Source organism: Lycorma delicatula, chromosome 7 (assembly GCF_047948215.1).
Source record: "Lycorma delicatula isolate Av1 chromosome 7, ASM4794821v1, whole genome shotgun sequence".
Lineage (NCBI taxonomy): Eukaryota > Metazoa > Arthropoda > Insecta > Hemiptera > Fulgoridae > Lycorma > Lycorma delicatula.
The window spans coordinates 134,732,060-134,749,895 of record NC_134461.1 but is presented as its reverse complement, the minus strand read 5'-3'; the positions used below and the strand labels follow the sequence as shown (position 1 = coordinate 134,749,895).

At 35.3% G+C, this 17,836-nt stretch overlaps 1 protein-coding gene across 3 annotated transcripts in view; it reads right to left on the bottom strand.

The window, feature by feature from the left end:
- Positions 1 to 17,836, bottom strand: part of LOC142328404 (HEAT repeat-containing protein 5B) — a 291,250-nt gene that overhangs the window by 119,623 nt on the left and 153,791 nt on the right. For all 3 annotated transcript variants that reach the window (XM_075372109.1, XM_075372107.1, XM_075372108.1), the window contains exons 12-13: positions 12,027 to 12,138; positions 2,284 to 2,402 (exon numbers count right to left, since the gene is read on the bottom strand). In XM_075372109.1, the coding sequence (XP_075228224.1) occupies positions 2,284 to 2,402; positions 12,027 to 12,138 (231 nt within the window). The remainder of the gene's footprint in view (positions 1 to 2,283; positions 2,403 to 12,026; positions 12,139 to 17,836) is intronic.

Genomic DNA, 17,836 nt, shown 5'->3' with positions numbered 1-17,836 from the left:
AGTAGAATTACTAAAGATGGATGAAGCAGGAGCGATACAAAATCGATTCAAAATATAATTTGCTTACATCAAAACTTAATTTAAATGTCAGGAAAAGATTTTTGAAAGTATATGTTTGAAGTGTCGCTTTATACGGAAGTGAAACTTGGACGATCAGAGTATCTGAGAAGAAAAGATTAGAAGCTTTTGAAATGCGGTGCTATAGGAGAATGTTAAAAATCAGATGGTGGATAAAGTGAAAAATGAAGAGGTGTTGCGGAAATCGATGAAGAAAGAAGCATTTGGAAGAATATAGTTAAAAGAAGAGAGATAGCCCACATATTAAGGCATCCTGGAATAGTCGCTTTAATATTAGAGGCTCAGGTAGAAGGAAAAAATTGTGTAGGAAGACAACGTTTGGAATATGTAAAACAAATTGTTAGGGATGTAGGATGTAGGGGGTGTAGCGAAATGAAACGACTAGCACTAGATAGGAATCTTGGAGAGCTGCATCAAACCAGTGAAATGACTGAAGACAAAAATAAAATCAAAACGTTTATATACTTTACAATGTATTTTCATATTTTATATTTAGATAATCCCTTGGCTGAATGTGAACACTAAAATTTGAGCAATTTTGTAAAATTAATCTTTCCTTATGGACAATAAAATGTGGTTTATTTTACTTAAATGATGAGAATGAAATAATATAATTTGTATATAAATAACATTTACTCTGAAAAGAAAAAAAATATTAAATATAGGGTTGTACAGATACAAACCTCTAACAATACAGATATTAATATGTAGCTCCACTACTGATGTCATTGCTGCTTTTTTTTTGGACCAAAAAGGGAAGCTTATAAAACAAAAGAAATGATCTCAAAATTGTACACTCTCAGATGTTTCTATATCTTCTTATCAATTCAACCTAACAATTGGTTGGCAGCTGTCCATTTTAATCTATCATAAGCCAGCCATTCACTTCATTATCTCATAACTGTCAGCTACTTTGGCAACTTGTTTAAAAATTACAAACGAGGCTTTGAAGTTTATGTAAGAAGGAGGCTGATAAAAATTTTGCAATCGGATTTTATCCCTTAAAATGCATTCATTACATTTTTTGCTTACAACCCATCTGGGATCATCATTTACAATAGAATAGTCCACAGTAAACTTTCACATTACCTTTTGCTTCTTAAACCTGAAGTAGGTACTAACTGAACAAACAATATTGGATTTGGGTGATGGTTTGGAAGTGCTTTCTAAAAAAAAAAAAAAGAAAGAAAAAGGGTAGGTTGTAGCTATTTTTTATCAGCGTTAATTTATGGAACTTAAGCAAGGGCTTTTAGAGAAAGTTTTTTTGAAAATATAGAAATTTGTGATAAAACTTGGATTCATCATTTTGATTCAGAATGTTGGAGTATGGAATGGAAATATCCTAGTTAAGAAAAATTCAAAACCCAAGAGTCAGGCAGTAAATTGATGCTGACAGTGTTTTGGGACGATTTCTTGTGATTATTTGAAAGAAAAATGAACAATTAACAGCGAGTACTATCGTGACATGTTAGAAACTTAAGTGAAACCTGCTAAAAGAAGGAATGTCCTGGTTCTCTCTAAAAATGTGTAATTCTTCTGCACGATAACGCTCTCATGTCGTTCAAAAGTTGAGTCGTCACATCTCAAACTTGTACCATCAGATTCTTTTATTTCGTTTTCTCAAAGACCAGATGGTACCAGTTCGGCAACAATGAGCAGGTCAAGATGCAGTACAAGAACAAGAATGGCTCAGACATCAAGGTGAACAATTCTTTACTAATGGAATACAGAAATATCACAGAAAGACAGAACAAGAGGCTTATTGTAGCCAGAAATTATGTTGAAAAATAGCGTAAGTTTCATTGTCATTGAATAAATAATAACTTACAATCATTTGTCTCTTTAATTATTAACAACTCTCGTGTATTTATGTTATATGTTAAAGTTTTTGTTATTTATACAGTTATGACCAACAAAGTCTCAAAAGTACATTAAAGTCAATAGAGTAATAACAATTAACAACACATCTAATAACAATTTTTATTAATAGTTAATATGTTAATGACCCAGATGGTTTTAGAGAGTGTATTATCAAGGAATTTTCAAAGAATGACATCAAATTAAAATAATATTAAGGGCTTTCTCTAGAAATATTAATCAGTATTGTATTGCTTTTTGACTGGAAAAATTATGCTCTCGTTAACAGATACACCTCTAATACAGAAAAAAATTTCTAATGGCAAATTACATGAAGATAAACCTTACCTGCCAAGTGAAAGCATCTCCTCTGGCTTTTTCTGATTCTAGTTCTTTATTTGAACGAGGAAATGAATTTCTCCACAGAAGTAACATTCTAGGTAATAAACCCCGGACAACAGGAACACCTGTATAAGGTGTTAATTATGAATAATTACAATTAAAATGACATCATTACTACACAATAATGAATATATATTTTTTTAATTCATCACAGAATTTAATTATAATAATCGACCAGTATTGTGTTTTTGCACCTTTAAATTAACATAATTAAATAAATATTGATTTCTAAATACAAGACAGACGTAATACTTGGCTAGTTATGAAGGAATAATCATTTGACTTGTGAATCTAAATAATCTTTTCTAAGGTTGTTTAAGCTAAGATGAAGTAAGGTGAGGTTCAGAGATATTGTCAGAAGATAATTACATTTACAGATCATTCAAATTTTATTATATCTTGGATTTAACTAAGATTTGAGGAAAATCTAAAATTAGCCAGTCACTGGAATAATACAAAAGTATCAATACTTTTTGTTCTTCCGGTATTACTGTGATCATATTTTCATCACCTAATCAGTGATTCTCAACTTCTTTAGCTCCATGATCCCCAAAAAGTAAAAAAGAAATATATATATATATATAATGAATATTACGCACAAGCCAATGAAACCTAGTTTAAATTATTATCTATGTTGATAGCGCTGGGTATGAACATGCATATAATATGAACTGTACAAACATGAGCAATCTACAGATTCCAACTTGATGTGTATCTGCTCCTCATAATTTGGTCTGTTTGCATAATATTTGCTGTGAGAGCATCATGTTCCAACATGCATATGATATGTTTGAACATGTCGTCCTCTTGCAAAATAAAAGAGGTGTAAGGGATTGCAGAACGTCAGTTTAGAATCAAATGTGAAGCGTGCATCTGGTGCCTTTATTTAAGTATTTAAAAGTGTATAGTTTCATTGAAAATAATAATAACTGAGTTTTGATTTTTTAGTGTGCAGTCAAACAGTGTAACTGTTTTGTTTTTTTTTCAATTAGATTCTTAAGCAAAATGGATAAATTTGTGAAAAAACAAAGTGAGCCATCTACATCCACTGAATCAATTAGTAAAAACACAAGATTGTACCATGACTGTTATTTAAAGTATGGTTTTACCTGGTTTTCTTGGAAACTAAACACATGGATCATTAAAGCACACCCTTGGAATTTTTCAAAAGAAAATTACATACTTTGAGAAATCAACATGCTTCTATTTGTAAATCAAGCCATACTGATAAAAGTACACTTGAAGCATCTTACCTCATTGCATTAAAGAATAGCTAAGATGTTTAAATTCCACACAATTCCAGAAAACCTCATGTTGCCTGCTGCAATTGATAAGGTCAGTGTTTTAAAAGGCATGGAAAAAGCAAAATAATAGAAAAAAATTCCCCTTTCTAATGACACAGTATCAAAGCGAATCAATGACATGGCTGCTGAAATTCACGATCAGATAATTCAGCAAGTGAGTTCAAGTGAATTTTTTAGTACTCAATTTGAGGAATAAACAAATGCGGCAAAACATTTCTCAATTCTTATATATTGTGAGATATGAATACAATAGGAACAGATCAATCAAACAAAATACGTTGTTTTGCCAATCAATACCTGGTCATGCATCAGGACAATCTCTTCTTGATAATATTATGATGCTACTAAAGACTATAACATAGATTGGATGAACTATTTGCATATACTCTTCTCAAGAGTTATTCCTCCACGAGGGGCTTCATGGTGACACCGCGTTCTTAACTGTACGAAGCTTATTATTGATGACAGCATTCAATTCACTTAGTCACTCATCATGAACCACCCTCTTAGGAAAACAGACAGGATCATTTGAAACATTGCTATTCGCAAAAGGAAGCTGCAAAAAAGCCTCTTTTGCCACACGATCAGCGCACTCATTGCCTGAAATTCCAGTACGAGTAGGGATCCTGCAGAAGCTCACAGTTGTATTACGTAGAGTCATTTCAGAGGTGACAAATTGTATATCACAGACTACAGGGTGTCAGGAGTGCATGTCACCGATCGCCTGTAAGGCAATCATGGAATCTGGACAGACAGGTATGAGTGGGAATGTTGGACTAAGTATGTTTAAGGCCTTGCTAACAGCATACAGTTCTGCAATGAAAACACTGCAAAGCTGGGAAGGCCAAAGATATATGTTCTATTGGCAACTATAAAGGCACAATCAACAGAATTATCATGTCTGGAGTCGTCTTGATAAACTATAGCATCAGGATTCATAATATTTACAATATTAAAAAACTTTTCTTATACGACAACTGGATTTGTATCCTTTTTTTGATATCAACCAAAACTAAAGCAATAATTCATGAGGGAAAGCTGCCTAGGAGGGTAATAATGTTGAGTAACAGGAGGTTCTGGAGGCAATTGTATAATTAGAGATAAGAAAAGCCGATGAACTCTGATAGCCAGCAGAGCAGAAGATCTTTGCCATTCCTCATATCAATTACTTGCTGGTTGGAGAATACTGCATCAATTGTAGGATGATTTGGTGTGCTTTAATATGAGCATATCATTTGATTTCGTCTATTCCAAGGAGTTGGTTCACCACTGTCCACTAATAGACTTACCATGGGGCTTGAGCGAAACACACTTTTAGCAAGACAGATAAATGAACAATGGACTGCACTGAGCATCTTTAGAGTGGTAGGCTGTGTGAACGAATAAGATATGCGTTCATATTCTAAATGGGAATGGACCAGACTACATGAATGACAACAGACCAGACAACAGGAATGTATATGCAACATGCATATTCATCAGCTCCCTAATGAGTATTAGATAGAACTCTCAGCATGTCTAGCATTTTTAGACATTTTATCTTCTTCAGCTCCTTCAAATGTGTTACCCGTGTTAGTCAATGGTCAAACCGCAATCCCAAAAATCTAACCCGCATGTCTGCTTCAACTGGTTCACCGTGTACAAACAGTTGAGGGTCAAGATGTTCTCTCAAGCATGAAAAGCAAATGCATTCTGTTTTCTCTGGAGAAAGCACGGATTGAATTGTTTTATACCTCAACTCTAAACGGATTTTGTGTTTTGGAGCAGCCTCTTGCCTGTAGCTAAAGTTCTAGATGCAATGTTAATTGATAAATCATCTATAAATAACGAAACAAAATGGGTTTTCACACAATTTATAGTAGTATTTATTGCTCTGGCAAACAAGATAATAGTTAGGACACTTCCCTGAGGTATTCCATTTTCTACTGTAAAATTTTCAGATACTGTCATTCCAACTTGAACGTAAATTGACCGACAACAGAGGAAACCCCTGATAACTGCATGGAGATTTCCATACATACCCCTATTCGTGCAGTTTATTTAGGATTCCTCTCCGCCAAGCTGTATCATATACCTCAACCCTTTTGCAGATCTTAAAATACAGCAATGAGGTGTCGGCGAAATAGCAAGGCGTTTGTTTTGAATCACAGATTTAAGAGCAACTACATGATTATAGATACATATCAAAAAATACAGCAATGAGGTGTTGGTGAAGTAGGAAGGTGTTTTGAATGACAGATTCAAACGCAACTACATGATTGATAGACAATCTAGCTTGTGGAAACTGCATTGTTTGGGTGGTTCAATTAGGGCGTTTTTCTCAAGGTACCACACTAGACGATGTTTTACCATTTGTTCCACCATCTTGTACAGGGTACTGGTCAAGGAGATGGAACAATAACTTGAGGGACATGATTTATCTTTACCAGGTTTTAGTATGGAAATCACCTACGCTTCTCACCAAGAATGTGGAAAAACCTGATTGGAAAATATTCTATTATAGATACACAAAAGAAGTTGTAATGCAGTAACAGGAAGGTGTAATATCATACTGAGCCTGATATTATAATTTCCGGAGGAAGTGTCACAGGAATTGTTCAAAGCATACTACAGCTCATTAAAAGAAAAATGTGTATTTAATTTATTTTGTGAGTTTCCGATCACAAACTGGATATTTTCTACCTGCGACTTATAGCTCATATAAACTTAGAACACTATGATGATGTAAGTGAAACTGACCAAAATGAGTTTCCATGTTCACATCAATTAGTGTGGTGACAAGGAAGTGGTTTTGCTTTTCCTGCTCGATCAACTGTGATGACTGTCCTAATCCAAATATGGCCCAAACTTTTCTCCAAACCAATGATGGAGTTGGCCAAAAAATGGTATAGACATAATTCAGCCATGATTTCCATTTAGTACATCGAAACACTTGTAGGTATACAGATCTCACATTGTGGAAGGCGCAGAGCATTTCTGTCTGTAGGCCTTCAAATGAAATTATGCAGAACCCTGCGATGATCCCTTAGTGTACATCTGCAGTCATCATTCCATCAAGGAACAGCAGATCACCATGGCTTTCCAGATGTCAGATGTTACGGGCGACCCAAAAGGCAATAATTAACCTTCCAGCCCAAGAGGCCAAGAAACTGGCAAACAATGACTGGATAATTTTGGGATGGCATTCTTGCAGGATAGAACTCTGAATAGATGACATCAAGTGCTATAGATGTTGGGGGTTTGAGCATACATCGGCGAATTGCAAAGGGCCCAACTGGGCCAATTTCTGCTTCAATTGTGGAGGAGCAGGCCATAAGACTGGTGAATGTGTAGAACCTACAAAGTACCTAGACTGTGGCATAAGAGGACACCGGACCAGAGGCCAGGAGTGTGAACATCATCGAGTATGAACTACCTTCAGATTAATGTTGGCAGAAGGTCAGTCGCACGTGAATTAGTGTGGAATGTTGCGATGGAGAAGAGCATAGATTTTCTTTTGGCAGCGAAACCGAACCACAAGGTCTCTAGAGGCTGACTAGTTGATGAACAGTGTGACGTAGCAATATTGAATGTCAGCAATCACTTCGCTATATTGGATGTCACAACTGGCAAGGGAGTTGTGGCAGTGAAGTTAAATCCTTTCACCATAGTGAATGGCTACATTTCTCTAAACTGCAATGATGCAGAATCTGATGAGTTCTTATTGGACCTGGCAGCAATAATCAGAGAGGCAGGGAGGCCAGTGGTCCTCTCTGGTGATTATAACGCAGAATGAGTTGAGTTGGGGGGAACAGGTTGACCTGTTGAGGTTTTAAACTGGCTGCTCTTCTTGGAGTTTTAAATTTGTCATTTATAAATGACATGTGTATACACACAAGTCATGTATATACACATGCCAAGACATGAACTTTCATTGAATGTGGAGAAGGATCCACAGTAGACATTACTGTGGTAATGGAAGGGCTGCTCCTGAGAGTGATTTCATGGAACGTCTTGGATGAGGAACTGATGAGTGATCACTTGGCGATTAGATACTACATTGGACTGGAGAGTTTGGTAATTCAGGCTTGAATTACAAGGGTTAACAGGGTTAATTCAAAATGGTAAATGGAGACCGTTAATGTCACAAATCCAATCTTTTGCCAGTGCCATGATTGAGAGAATGGAAGGAATACAGAACTGGACTCCAGAGGTCTTCCTACAAATTTTTTGTGAAGAAAATGAAAAAAAAGCCAAGGAACAGTGGGCAGATGTAAAGTCCACTGGTGGGCAGATGAAATTGTGAAACTATAAGTTGTGACTCTTGCGGCGAGTAGAAAAATGCAAAGAGCAAGGCGGAACTGACCAGCGGAGATGGCAGAAGCTAAGCTCGCATACAAGACCACACACGTGGCACTAAGATTTCCATGCATATGAAAATCTTAATGCCACGATCAAACAAGCAAAAATAAGAGCCTTGGAAGAAGCAGTAGGGAACCTATATCCAGAGATCAAGCTCAAAAAGCGATTACAGAATTATTTCAAACTACGGAAGCACCCTATGTGATTGTCACAACACAGGAAGAGAGTAAGTTCACTGTAGAAGAAATACATGAAGCAGTTGGTAGAGTACATACAAAGAGCCTGGATCCAGACAGGGTCTTGGGCATCCTATTAAAGGCGTTAGAAAAGCCACACCCATGGATTCTATTGGAGGTAATCAACAAGGAGTTGATTACAGGGACTTTTCCTACAAAATGGAAAGTGGGTAAAGTGCTGTTAATCCTGAAACAGGTGAATGCAAGTCAGCAACAATCATATAGACTGAAATGTCTACTGCGACGATCGACAGGTTATATGAGAGGCTTTTGGCGGAACAAGTTCAGTCTGAGTTAGAGGCATTCGGAGGATTGATGCCACTGCAATTTGAGTTCACCAAGGGAAAACACAGTGGATGCCCTCAACAAGATAGTGAGATGGATGGAGACAAATAGAGTGGGCACCTGTAGAACCAGAAAGATACCATTGATGGTCCTCCTGGATGTCTGCTTTTGGTGAGACGAGTTCAGTCTGAGTGAGAGGCATTCAGAGGATTGGTGCCACTGCAATTTGGGTTCACCAAGGGAAAATCAACAGTGGATGTCCTCACCAAGATAGTGAGATGGATGGAGACAAGTATAGTGGGCACTTGTAGAACCAGAAAGATACCATTGATGGTCCTCCTGGATGTCTACAATGCTTTCAATACCATTTTGTGGAGACACGTCTTGGAAGAAATGCAGAGGAGAAATATAAGTTCATACCTAAGAGCCTCAATAAGTAATTACCTACAGGGTAGAGAGCTGCTGACACCAGTAGAAGGAGGAGAAATAAGTTTCTGGGGGAGGGCCCCAAGGATCTGTGCTAAGTCCCCTCTTATGGAACTGGTTTTTGATGGGGTCTTGAGGTTGGGGTTCCTGGAGGGGGTGACACTTGTTGCGTACACTGATGATTTGGCAATGCTTGTAGATAGCCCCACGCAAGATGAAGTGGAGGAAAAGGCGAATAGGGCAATAAGACAGATAAGCATGTGGTTGGCGACAAGGAGGCTATGTCCTGCTCCACAAAAAATGAAACTTGTAGTCGTGGCAGGCTGACTTAAGATTAGAAGAATTCATGTTATGGTCGATGGGGTTAGACTAGAAACAATGCCCTTTGTGAAATATTTTGGGGTGTCATTCGATCAGAATGGGCTATACAACTGACAATGAAGTATGCAGTAAAGTGAAGCAGATCGTCAAGAGTAGACTGATGGGTGCCAAGTGGGGACTAAGAGCAGCTAAAAGAAAACTATTGATGATAGCAGCGAATTCTATAGTATTGTATGCAATGCTTGCCTGGTTTTCAGCACTATACAGCAAGAGGAATATGAAGATGATGACATCACTGCAGAGGCGAATGAATTTAAGGATCGTGGCGGTGTACCGAACAGTATTGGCGGGAGTCCTGGTCGGGGTACCATTGATCCAGTTATGGGCTACCCAAATGAAACGGATCTATGAGGGCATGGACAGGGAGGATGCCACTAATCTTTTGCTACAAGAATGGCAAGAGGAGTGGAAAGCTGGTACATACTGGGGCGTGGACGAAGGAGATTATTCCTGAGATAGGACTTTGGCTGGGGACAAAACATGGCGATGTGGGTACTACCTGTCACAATTCCTCTCCACTCAGAGGATTTGGTGTATACTTACACAGGTTTAAAAGAAGGGAGTTCCCAAATTGTGTGCACTGTGGTCAAGAGGACACTCCCTGCCACATCTTTTTTGAATGTGCATGTTGGGAGGATCTAAAAGCAAGATATAACATAAGAGATTACAGTACAAACTACAACAAAGTATATACTAAGAGGTAAAGTAGAATGGCTGAAAATAAAGAGAGCTTTGTGGCTGAGTTTATACAAGCAAAGGAAGTGGATTACAAGAAGTAGGAGTTACTTTAAGAAAATAAAACAAAACAACAGAGACCTGGCTGCTGGGGCAGGGCCTGGGAATGGCATAGCCAAGATGAAAATAAGGAAAAGATCAGGAACCAGTGAGCCGACCTGCCATGCCGGACATACAGCTGGTAGGTGAGGAGGCTCATTAGTCACAAGGACACTCCGCTGGGCTGAGTAATACTTGATTGTTGAGCCGGCTCAGGGGAGCACGAGAACAAACACACAAAAACAAAGATGTTAGAGGGATATATTCACATGCACTATAGAGTGTTGGTAGACTGTGCTACCACTTTTGTCATATTGGTTAAAAAAATTTTTTTACCTGATCCAGTTTGATTTCTCAACCACCCATCTGTGTGGCTGACTCTGAGGTTAATCACTGTTACCAATTGAGATAACAACCAGTCTGTGATTGCTTCCCAAAATGCGTTTGGAAACATGACCGGTATGACATCGAAGTGGGGATGCTGAACACAATGACAGATTGATGCAAGATTATGTACCTGATGTAGATGATATAAATGTTACAACCTATCGTTCAACAAACAAAGATCCACGTTCTGCCTCAGTCGACAACTATAGTGGTGCCTTGGGAAGAACATGATGATGAGCCTCAGAAATAATGTTGGGCATTGAAATCGCTAATTATTAAGCACAGCAAAGGAATTTGTGAAAACACTGATCAGCGATCTGATCATCCCTACTGATACTGGGATTTGGAGGAAGGTATAAGTTGCAGATATTAATTTTAAATAGCATCAATATCTTCACTGAGTCTGCAGGGTTGTTTGTAGCTCAAAGCTCAAATAATAAGAAACAGAATTTGCAGAAATGCTCTTACAGGATCAAAAAATTACAGTACAATTAATTAATTGGATTATACACAAGCATTCAATAATGTAGTTTTACGGGTAATTATCTATTTTTACATTGGCCTGGCTGTATATGAAAATTATGAGCACATAGCAAACAATATAGCAATAGCTTTTCTTGATATGATTCTAAGATAGGCGACTCATTTGAGTTATAATACTTAGTTTGTCTGTGTTTATTTTTATAATAAATAAAATCACAATAGATTATAAACTCTGTTTATACATGTCGGACAATTTTAATATTAGTTCATTTATCATTTAACGTTTGTCTGCTGACATAATTGTATACTTGTTGAGAATAGGCTTAAATTAAATAATATTTAAAAATAAACCACAAGATTTCTTTTTATGGCAAAATACTTAATCACTTATAAAATAAAAACAGCAGAATTAGAAAATATTTAAAAGAAATCCATACTACCATCCAGGAAGCAATTTACATGAAAGCAATCTGCTTCTGCGTGTGAAAACTAAAATGAATGTTTTCAGTTTGAATAACAAGCACTGTACAAGCTGTCATAGTCCACCTTCAAGATAGATTCATAGTGGTACCTATACTATCAACACTTTGGATCTATCCATGAAAAACATTAAATGGCCATCTTTTTGGTTAGAGTTGACTTAATCAAACATTTTCACAAAAAAATGTTTAATTTTCAATGCCCTTTAAAATGATGTCGCACTCCTACCATTCTGTTTAAAATTTTTAGAGTTGTTCCCATGGGGATGCCACCTAGATACTTGATTGCGACAGCTTATTATGAAAGTATCTGGTAAATTTCATCTTCTATTTTTAATTGTTTAAAAATTATTTAAGACTTCCCATACTTTATTAACACTATAACCATCACTGTGATTCATAAATAATTTCATGATAAAATATACTATATGTACATGTTAAATACATGAAAAAGATTTTTTTTTTAAATATAATACTCCAAATTAATAACAGAAGATTCATAAATATACCTGATAATAAGAATACAATAAACAATCTTAAATCAATATCAGCAAGAACAATGTTATAAATTCATTTCATCTTAATTAACTTACCAAGTGTCATGATAGCACCAATTAATAACCAGCCGGCCTGGGTGCGATTAAGGGATAGACGACTATTTTGGCTAGCACTCCTTAAAAGTTCTTCAGCAGTGTTAAAAATTACCTGTAATGAAATTAAAAATCTCAATAAAAAATTTAAAAAATAGATCTTTATGTGGAATTTTTCCAGGATGAAAAATAAAATATAAATCTGAATACTTGTTATGGTCGTCTTTCACTTTTTATAATATGAGAGCAGCTATGTGGAGACCCTATCTATTTACAGTCTTCTTTTGAAAAACAATTTCCAGCCACACTTACATAATTATATTTACCTTAATAGGAATCATTCTGTACTTCATAACACATACTTACATATACCGGGTGATCATTTGAAAAGTTACCACATTTAAAATTCAACAGCTACCAATCCCATCGTATTTCTGTTTGCTGGCATGTATATACCATTCTTAGGAGGAACCTTTTTAAAATTATTTTTTTAAGGGTTGAGTGAACCCACCTCTCCGCTACACCTACCTCAACTCAAAAATCTTAAATGGCAATGGTAACATTTATTAATTTCATTAACTGACAACCCAAATTAAATAATGAAGTTTGGTGAAAAGATAATTAAAATCCCCCCACCCCTTCGCTCGGTAGGTGCAAAAAAAATCATTTGGGGTAGTTCTTGTTTTAAATTTCAGTCCGACAAAAATAACTATAAAATTACATGATATTACTTCTTAAACTATTTGAAATAATCATAACCTGTGGATGAAAACTGTGAAAATTATTTTTAAATTGCTAACATAAAATTTTGCCCTTAAATTTTTTCTATATTTTCAAGGGTTGAAAACTTATTTTTATTAATTGAGATGATGTAGCTTGTGACAACTCAATGTAAGGTCCTTTGAATGACAAGTAATTTGGTACATAAAAAATAAAAATTGGTTCACTGGTATTGAAATTATGATTAAAAGTGTGGTTTTTTTAGGTTATGTTGGGATATATGTTGGGGCTTTCCAATGAGACATCACAAGCTACATCAACTCATTCATAATGATGATTTTAGTTCACAATGAACAAACGATAAGAATTTTTTTGCAATTTATTAAAAATCAGGCATGTATGCCTCAGTGTTTACGTTGTTCTTGTGAGGGTCTATTTTTCAGTCACTCTGTTGTTACCTTTAATGTAGATAAAATTAAATAAAAGTACCAGAAAAATGAAATAAAATTAAACTAGAAAATCCAAAAATAATACAGATTATAAATTATAATTTTCAATTAATATTAAATAATCAGATGTTTCACCAAATCTGTTACATAAACACATATGTAATAATGCCTATTAAATTTTTAAAACACATTTTTAAAAGTATGTAAAATTTTATTTCACTAATAACTTTTGATTTTTTTCATATATTTTTTTTTATTATTGAATTATTATTTATTGTAATTTTTTTATTTTACAATCACGGGTTAATAATTATTAATAAATCAATATATTTAAATTTAAAAAAAAGTTATATAAAATAAATTTAAAAAAGTTAAAAAAGAGATGAAGTCTGATTCGAACTGATGTGCCTTCCCTTGTAAGATCCAAATATATTATTAAAATTTTATTTGGCTATAATTCTGGAACCAATGAAAATAAGTACCACTTATGATGTATCATTGAGAAGCTCTCAATGAGGGGTTATTACTACAATTAAGAAAAAGTCCAAAATTCAATTTTTTTTGGAATTTGGGCTTTTTTGAACACTTTTGGTTCAGTTAATTGCAATCAAAAGGGGAGGTGCACAACTAGATATTACAACAGTCAAAAACCTATGGCTAATCGTTTTTGAGTTATGAAATACATACGTACGTACAGATGTCACGCTAAAACTAGTCAAAATGGATTCAGGGATGGTTTATCTGGATATTTCCATTGAAATCTGAAAACCGAAATTTTTCACTACCGCAATACTGTACTGTCTGATATTCTATCAATCATTTCCATACAAAATTGCAGCCAAACAGCTTTGTTACTATCTGTAATGTGTTGAACCACGGTTAGTTTGTATAGCTTCAAATGCAATCGTTTACATAATACGTGCCAAGCAGTCAATTGTGAAATGCCAGTCTCATATGATACATGTTGAGTTGATTTTTTCAGACTATGTACAAAGCTTTCTCTGAGTTCTTCCACAGCAGCTTCATGGACATATGGGCGTTGCTGGTGATTTTGTTTATTTAATACAGCAACGTGTCTCAATGAAGGTTTGGTGTAAAGGGTAAATTGCATACCTACTAGGAGGCTCCCTACCATACTCTCTACAAAAATTACACTGAACTGCAGTTGCTGACTGCAAATCATGAAACCAAAACATACATAGAGCACATTCCACTCCAGTAAATGTATCCATTTTTAACAACACTGGTGGCCAAATTCTAACTAATAAACTAAGTGAATCAAAACTTGATGTGTTATACTATGAATTAAGATCTCAACCGAATCTACAAGTTAACTAAATAGATTTTTATGTGCTTTTAAAATTGTGAAGTTCTTTTTGAATCATTCGGTACTGTTGCATATCATTACCCCATATTTCCTCAAGTTCATGATAAATTCACCCCCACAATATCACCTTCATCTTTTTTGTACACAGAGACTGACTGAACATCCATCTACAACAAGATTAATTAGGAGAAAGTAACTCTTAATTGTGATCTGGGTATGCATCAGGATATTTTACATGCAAAGTAATGATTTTTTAGCAGCCAAAGTGGCAACACTGTAAAGTTACTAGTAAACATGGTTATATAAACAGCTGATTTATATTAGGTATTAATATTTTTTACTCTATTGTTGCCACGTGAGACATAAACAAACGTTTTCGTGAAAAAAGTTTTTGTTTGTGTTACAAAAATGAGTGATACTAATTACGAACAACGTTGTGCAATCAAATATTGTGTTAAACTCTGTGAGAGTGCTACTGAAACTTTTACAAAATTGAAAAGGGCATATGGAAATGACGCTCTGTCACAAGCCCAAGTTTTTAGGTGATTTAAAGCATTTTCAGATGGCGGGGGAATCAGTTGTGGACTATCCACGCTCTGGAACACCGTTAATGTCAAAAAGTTACAACAATGTTGAGCGAATCAAACTTGATATGGTACGACTGGCGATTAACTGTCAGAATGATTGCAGAACAATTGAATTTGAATCTTACCACACTCCTTCAAATTTTGACAAATGAATTGGATATGGAAAATGTTTGTGCAAAATTGGTCCCAAAAAACCTCACTGTTGAACAGAAAAACAACAGGGTGGAAGTGTGCCGTGATCTTCTAGGGCAAATTGTAACTAATCCTGATTTTCGAAAAAAATGTTGTTACTGTTGATGAATCTTGGATATTTGAGTACAACCAGAAACAAAATGCCAGAGCAAGGAGTGGCACATTTCAATCTCACCATGTCCCTAAAAAGCAAAAATGAGCATATCAAAACCATGCTAATTTCTTTCTTGGATAGATAGTAATGGCATTGTCGATAAGGAATTTTTGCCTACAGGACAGACTGTAAATCAATATGTTTACCGAGAAATTCTTGAAAGACTGTGGAAAAGAGTTGCCTGTGTGAGACCAGCCATCAAAGAAAACTGGATGCTGCATCATGACAATATACCTTGTCACACTGCACTCTCAATTAATGAGTTTTTGGCAAAGAAAAACATTCCTGTAGTTCCTCATCCTCCTTATTTGCCTGACTTGCGTTCCTGTGCCTTTTTCCTGTTCCTAACTATAAAAAAACACCTCAAAGGGCACTATTTTGGAACAGTAGAAAACATTAAAAAAAAGTAACCGACCATCTGAAGGATATTCCGGTTTCTGAGTTCCAAGACTGCTATGAAGAGTGGGAAAACCGTTTCAAGCATTGCATGGCTTCCCAAGGGAACTATCTTGAAGGTGATAAGAGTCCATGTATAATTGGATAATAAATAAAAAGTTTTTCTGAACCAGTCTCATTACTTTATTTACAGATTTCATCGGAAAGACAGGAACAGCTAGATGTAAAAAACCTCCCTTCTGTTGTGAAGTTATGCTTCATATTCACTGGCTGCGAGTAAAAAATTATTATAATAATATATATACAGTGTCCCGTAAATTTCCATACATAGGAAAAATAATTTTTTTTATAAAAACCATTTTTTATGTATTTATTATCACTACACATTATTACTGAATTTTTTGCATTCTATGTAAGGAAACTTATGGGACACTCTATGTATGTATGTATGTATGTATATATATCATGCCATCTGTTCAAAAGTAAAATATCAGATGGTGCTGCCTCCTTAGTTTGCTTCATGAAATGTAAAGCTACGTACAAAGAAAAAGGTTTTTGTTGAATTTATCATGTACTATACTGCAGTAGAATTAATTGAATAACATAAGAAAATAGATGTTATCTAGAGGATAAGTACTGTAAGTACCTCCAAAGCTTTGAATCTGTCTTCTGCTATCACAGCCTAATTCAGTGTCATGATCTTTCTGCTCTGGGTCATCTGTTTCATTCCCTGTTTCGCACTCTCAACAATTTCTTCATCCAATCAATTTCACTTCCATGTCGTCAGACAGTAGCCATTCATTAATTTCACTTTCTTCTATATCTTCACAGCAGAGTTATATTTTTAACCATGATTTCCATATTTTCATAATTTTTCTCTTCTCCTTCATATTCCAGCCTGTGATACAATCTGTTCCATGCTTTATTTGGCACAGTATCTGTAATTTTTTCCCAGCTCTGTATGCACCGGTAAATTACATGTTTCATACTGAATGATTTTAATGAATCTGTTACGCTTTTCTCGGATTTCTTACAATCTTCCAAAATGGATCTTAAGAGAAATCCATGATAGTGGCGCTTGAAAACTATCAATACACCCTGATCCGTAGGTTGAATCAAATTTGTTATATTTTCCATTAAAGTTTTCACAAAAATATCACCACTTTGTTGCTCACTTGGATGTGTTGGTGCACTGTCTATTCAAAATGGTTTTCTTAGCAGTTTTTTGGGCTGGAGGTATTTTTCTACACCTGGAACAAAGTTGTCATAGAACCAATCTTTAAAACGATCTGTATACATCCAAGCATTCTTTTGGTCACGATAAAGAACCGGAAGTGCATAAAAAAAATATTCTTGAGAGCTCTGGGAAATTTTGATTTTTCAATGCACATCAGAGGAAATCTGTGATTCCCAGATGCATTTGCACGTGCTAAAAATCATGAAGTGCTGTTTGTTCATTTTGGGCCCTGGTGCACATTTTTCTTGTACCGATGCCAACAACTTATTTGGCAACATTTTAAAGTTCAACTCTGATTCATCTGCATTAAAAATCTGATCTTTTTGAGTCCTGAAAAAATTAAGATCAGTTTTAAGTAAATTAACAGCATCAACATTCACAGATAACCTTTCACCAGTCAGATTTAGCTGTGATATGTTGTACCTGTTTTTAAACCAGTCTAGCCAGCTTGAACAGGTAGTAACAGTATTCTGTCCCCCTAACATCTTGGTTAACATTTAGCATTTTTTCTACAACAGTGGTATTCCTTTGTCTCTTTGCTATGTGAACCAAAGAAGTACAACTTCATTACCTTTCTTGTGACTTTCTGATTTCATTTTTTTTGGCTTGGCAGTTTTCTAGAATACTCAATAAGTTTCGATTTCAATTTTATCTAATTTGAACCACTGAAATCCCAACATCATAATTAGCAGCCACTTTTCATAGCAGCACACCAATTTCAACTTGTATTATTGCCTAAGTTTTTCTTTTA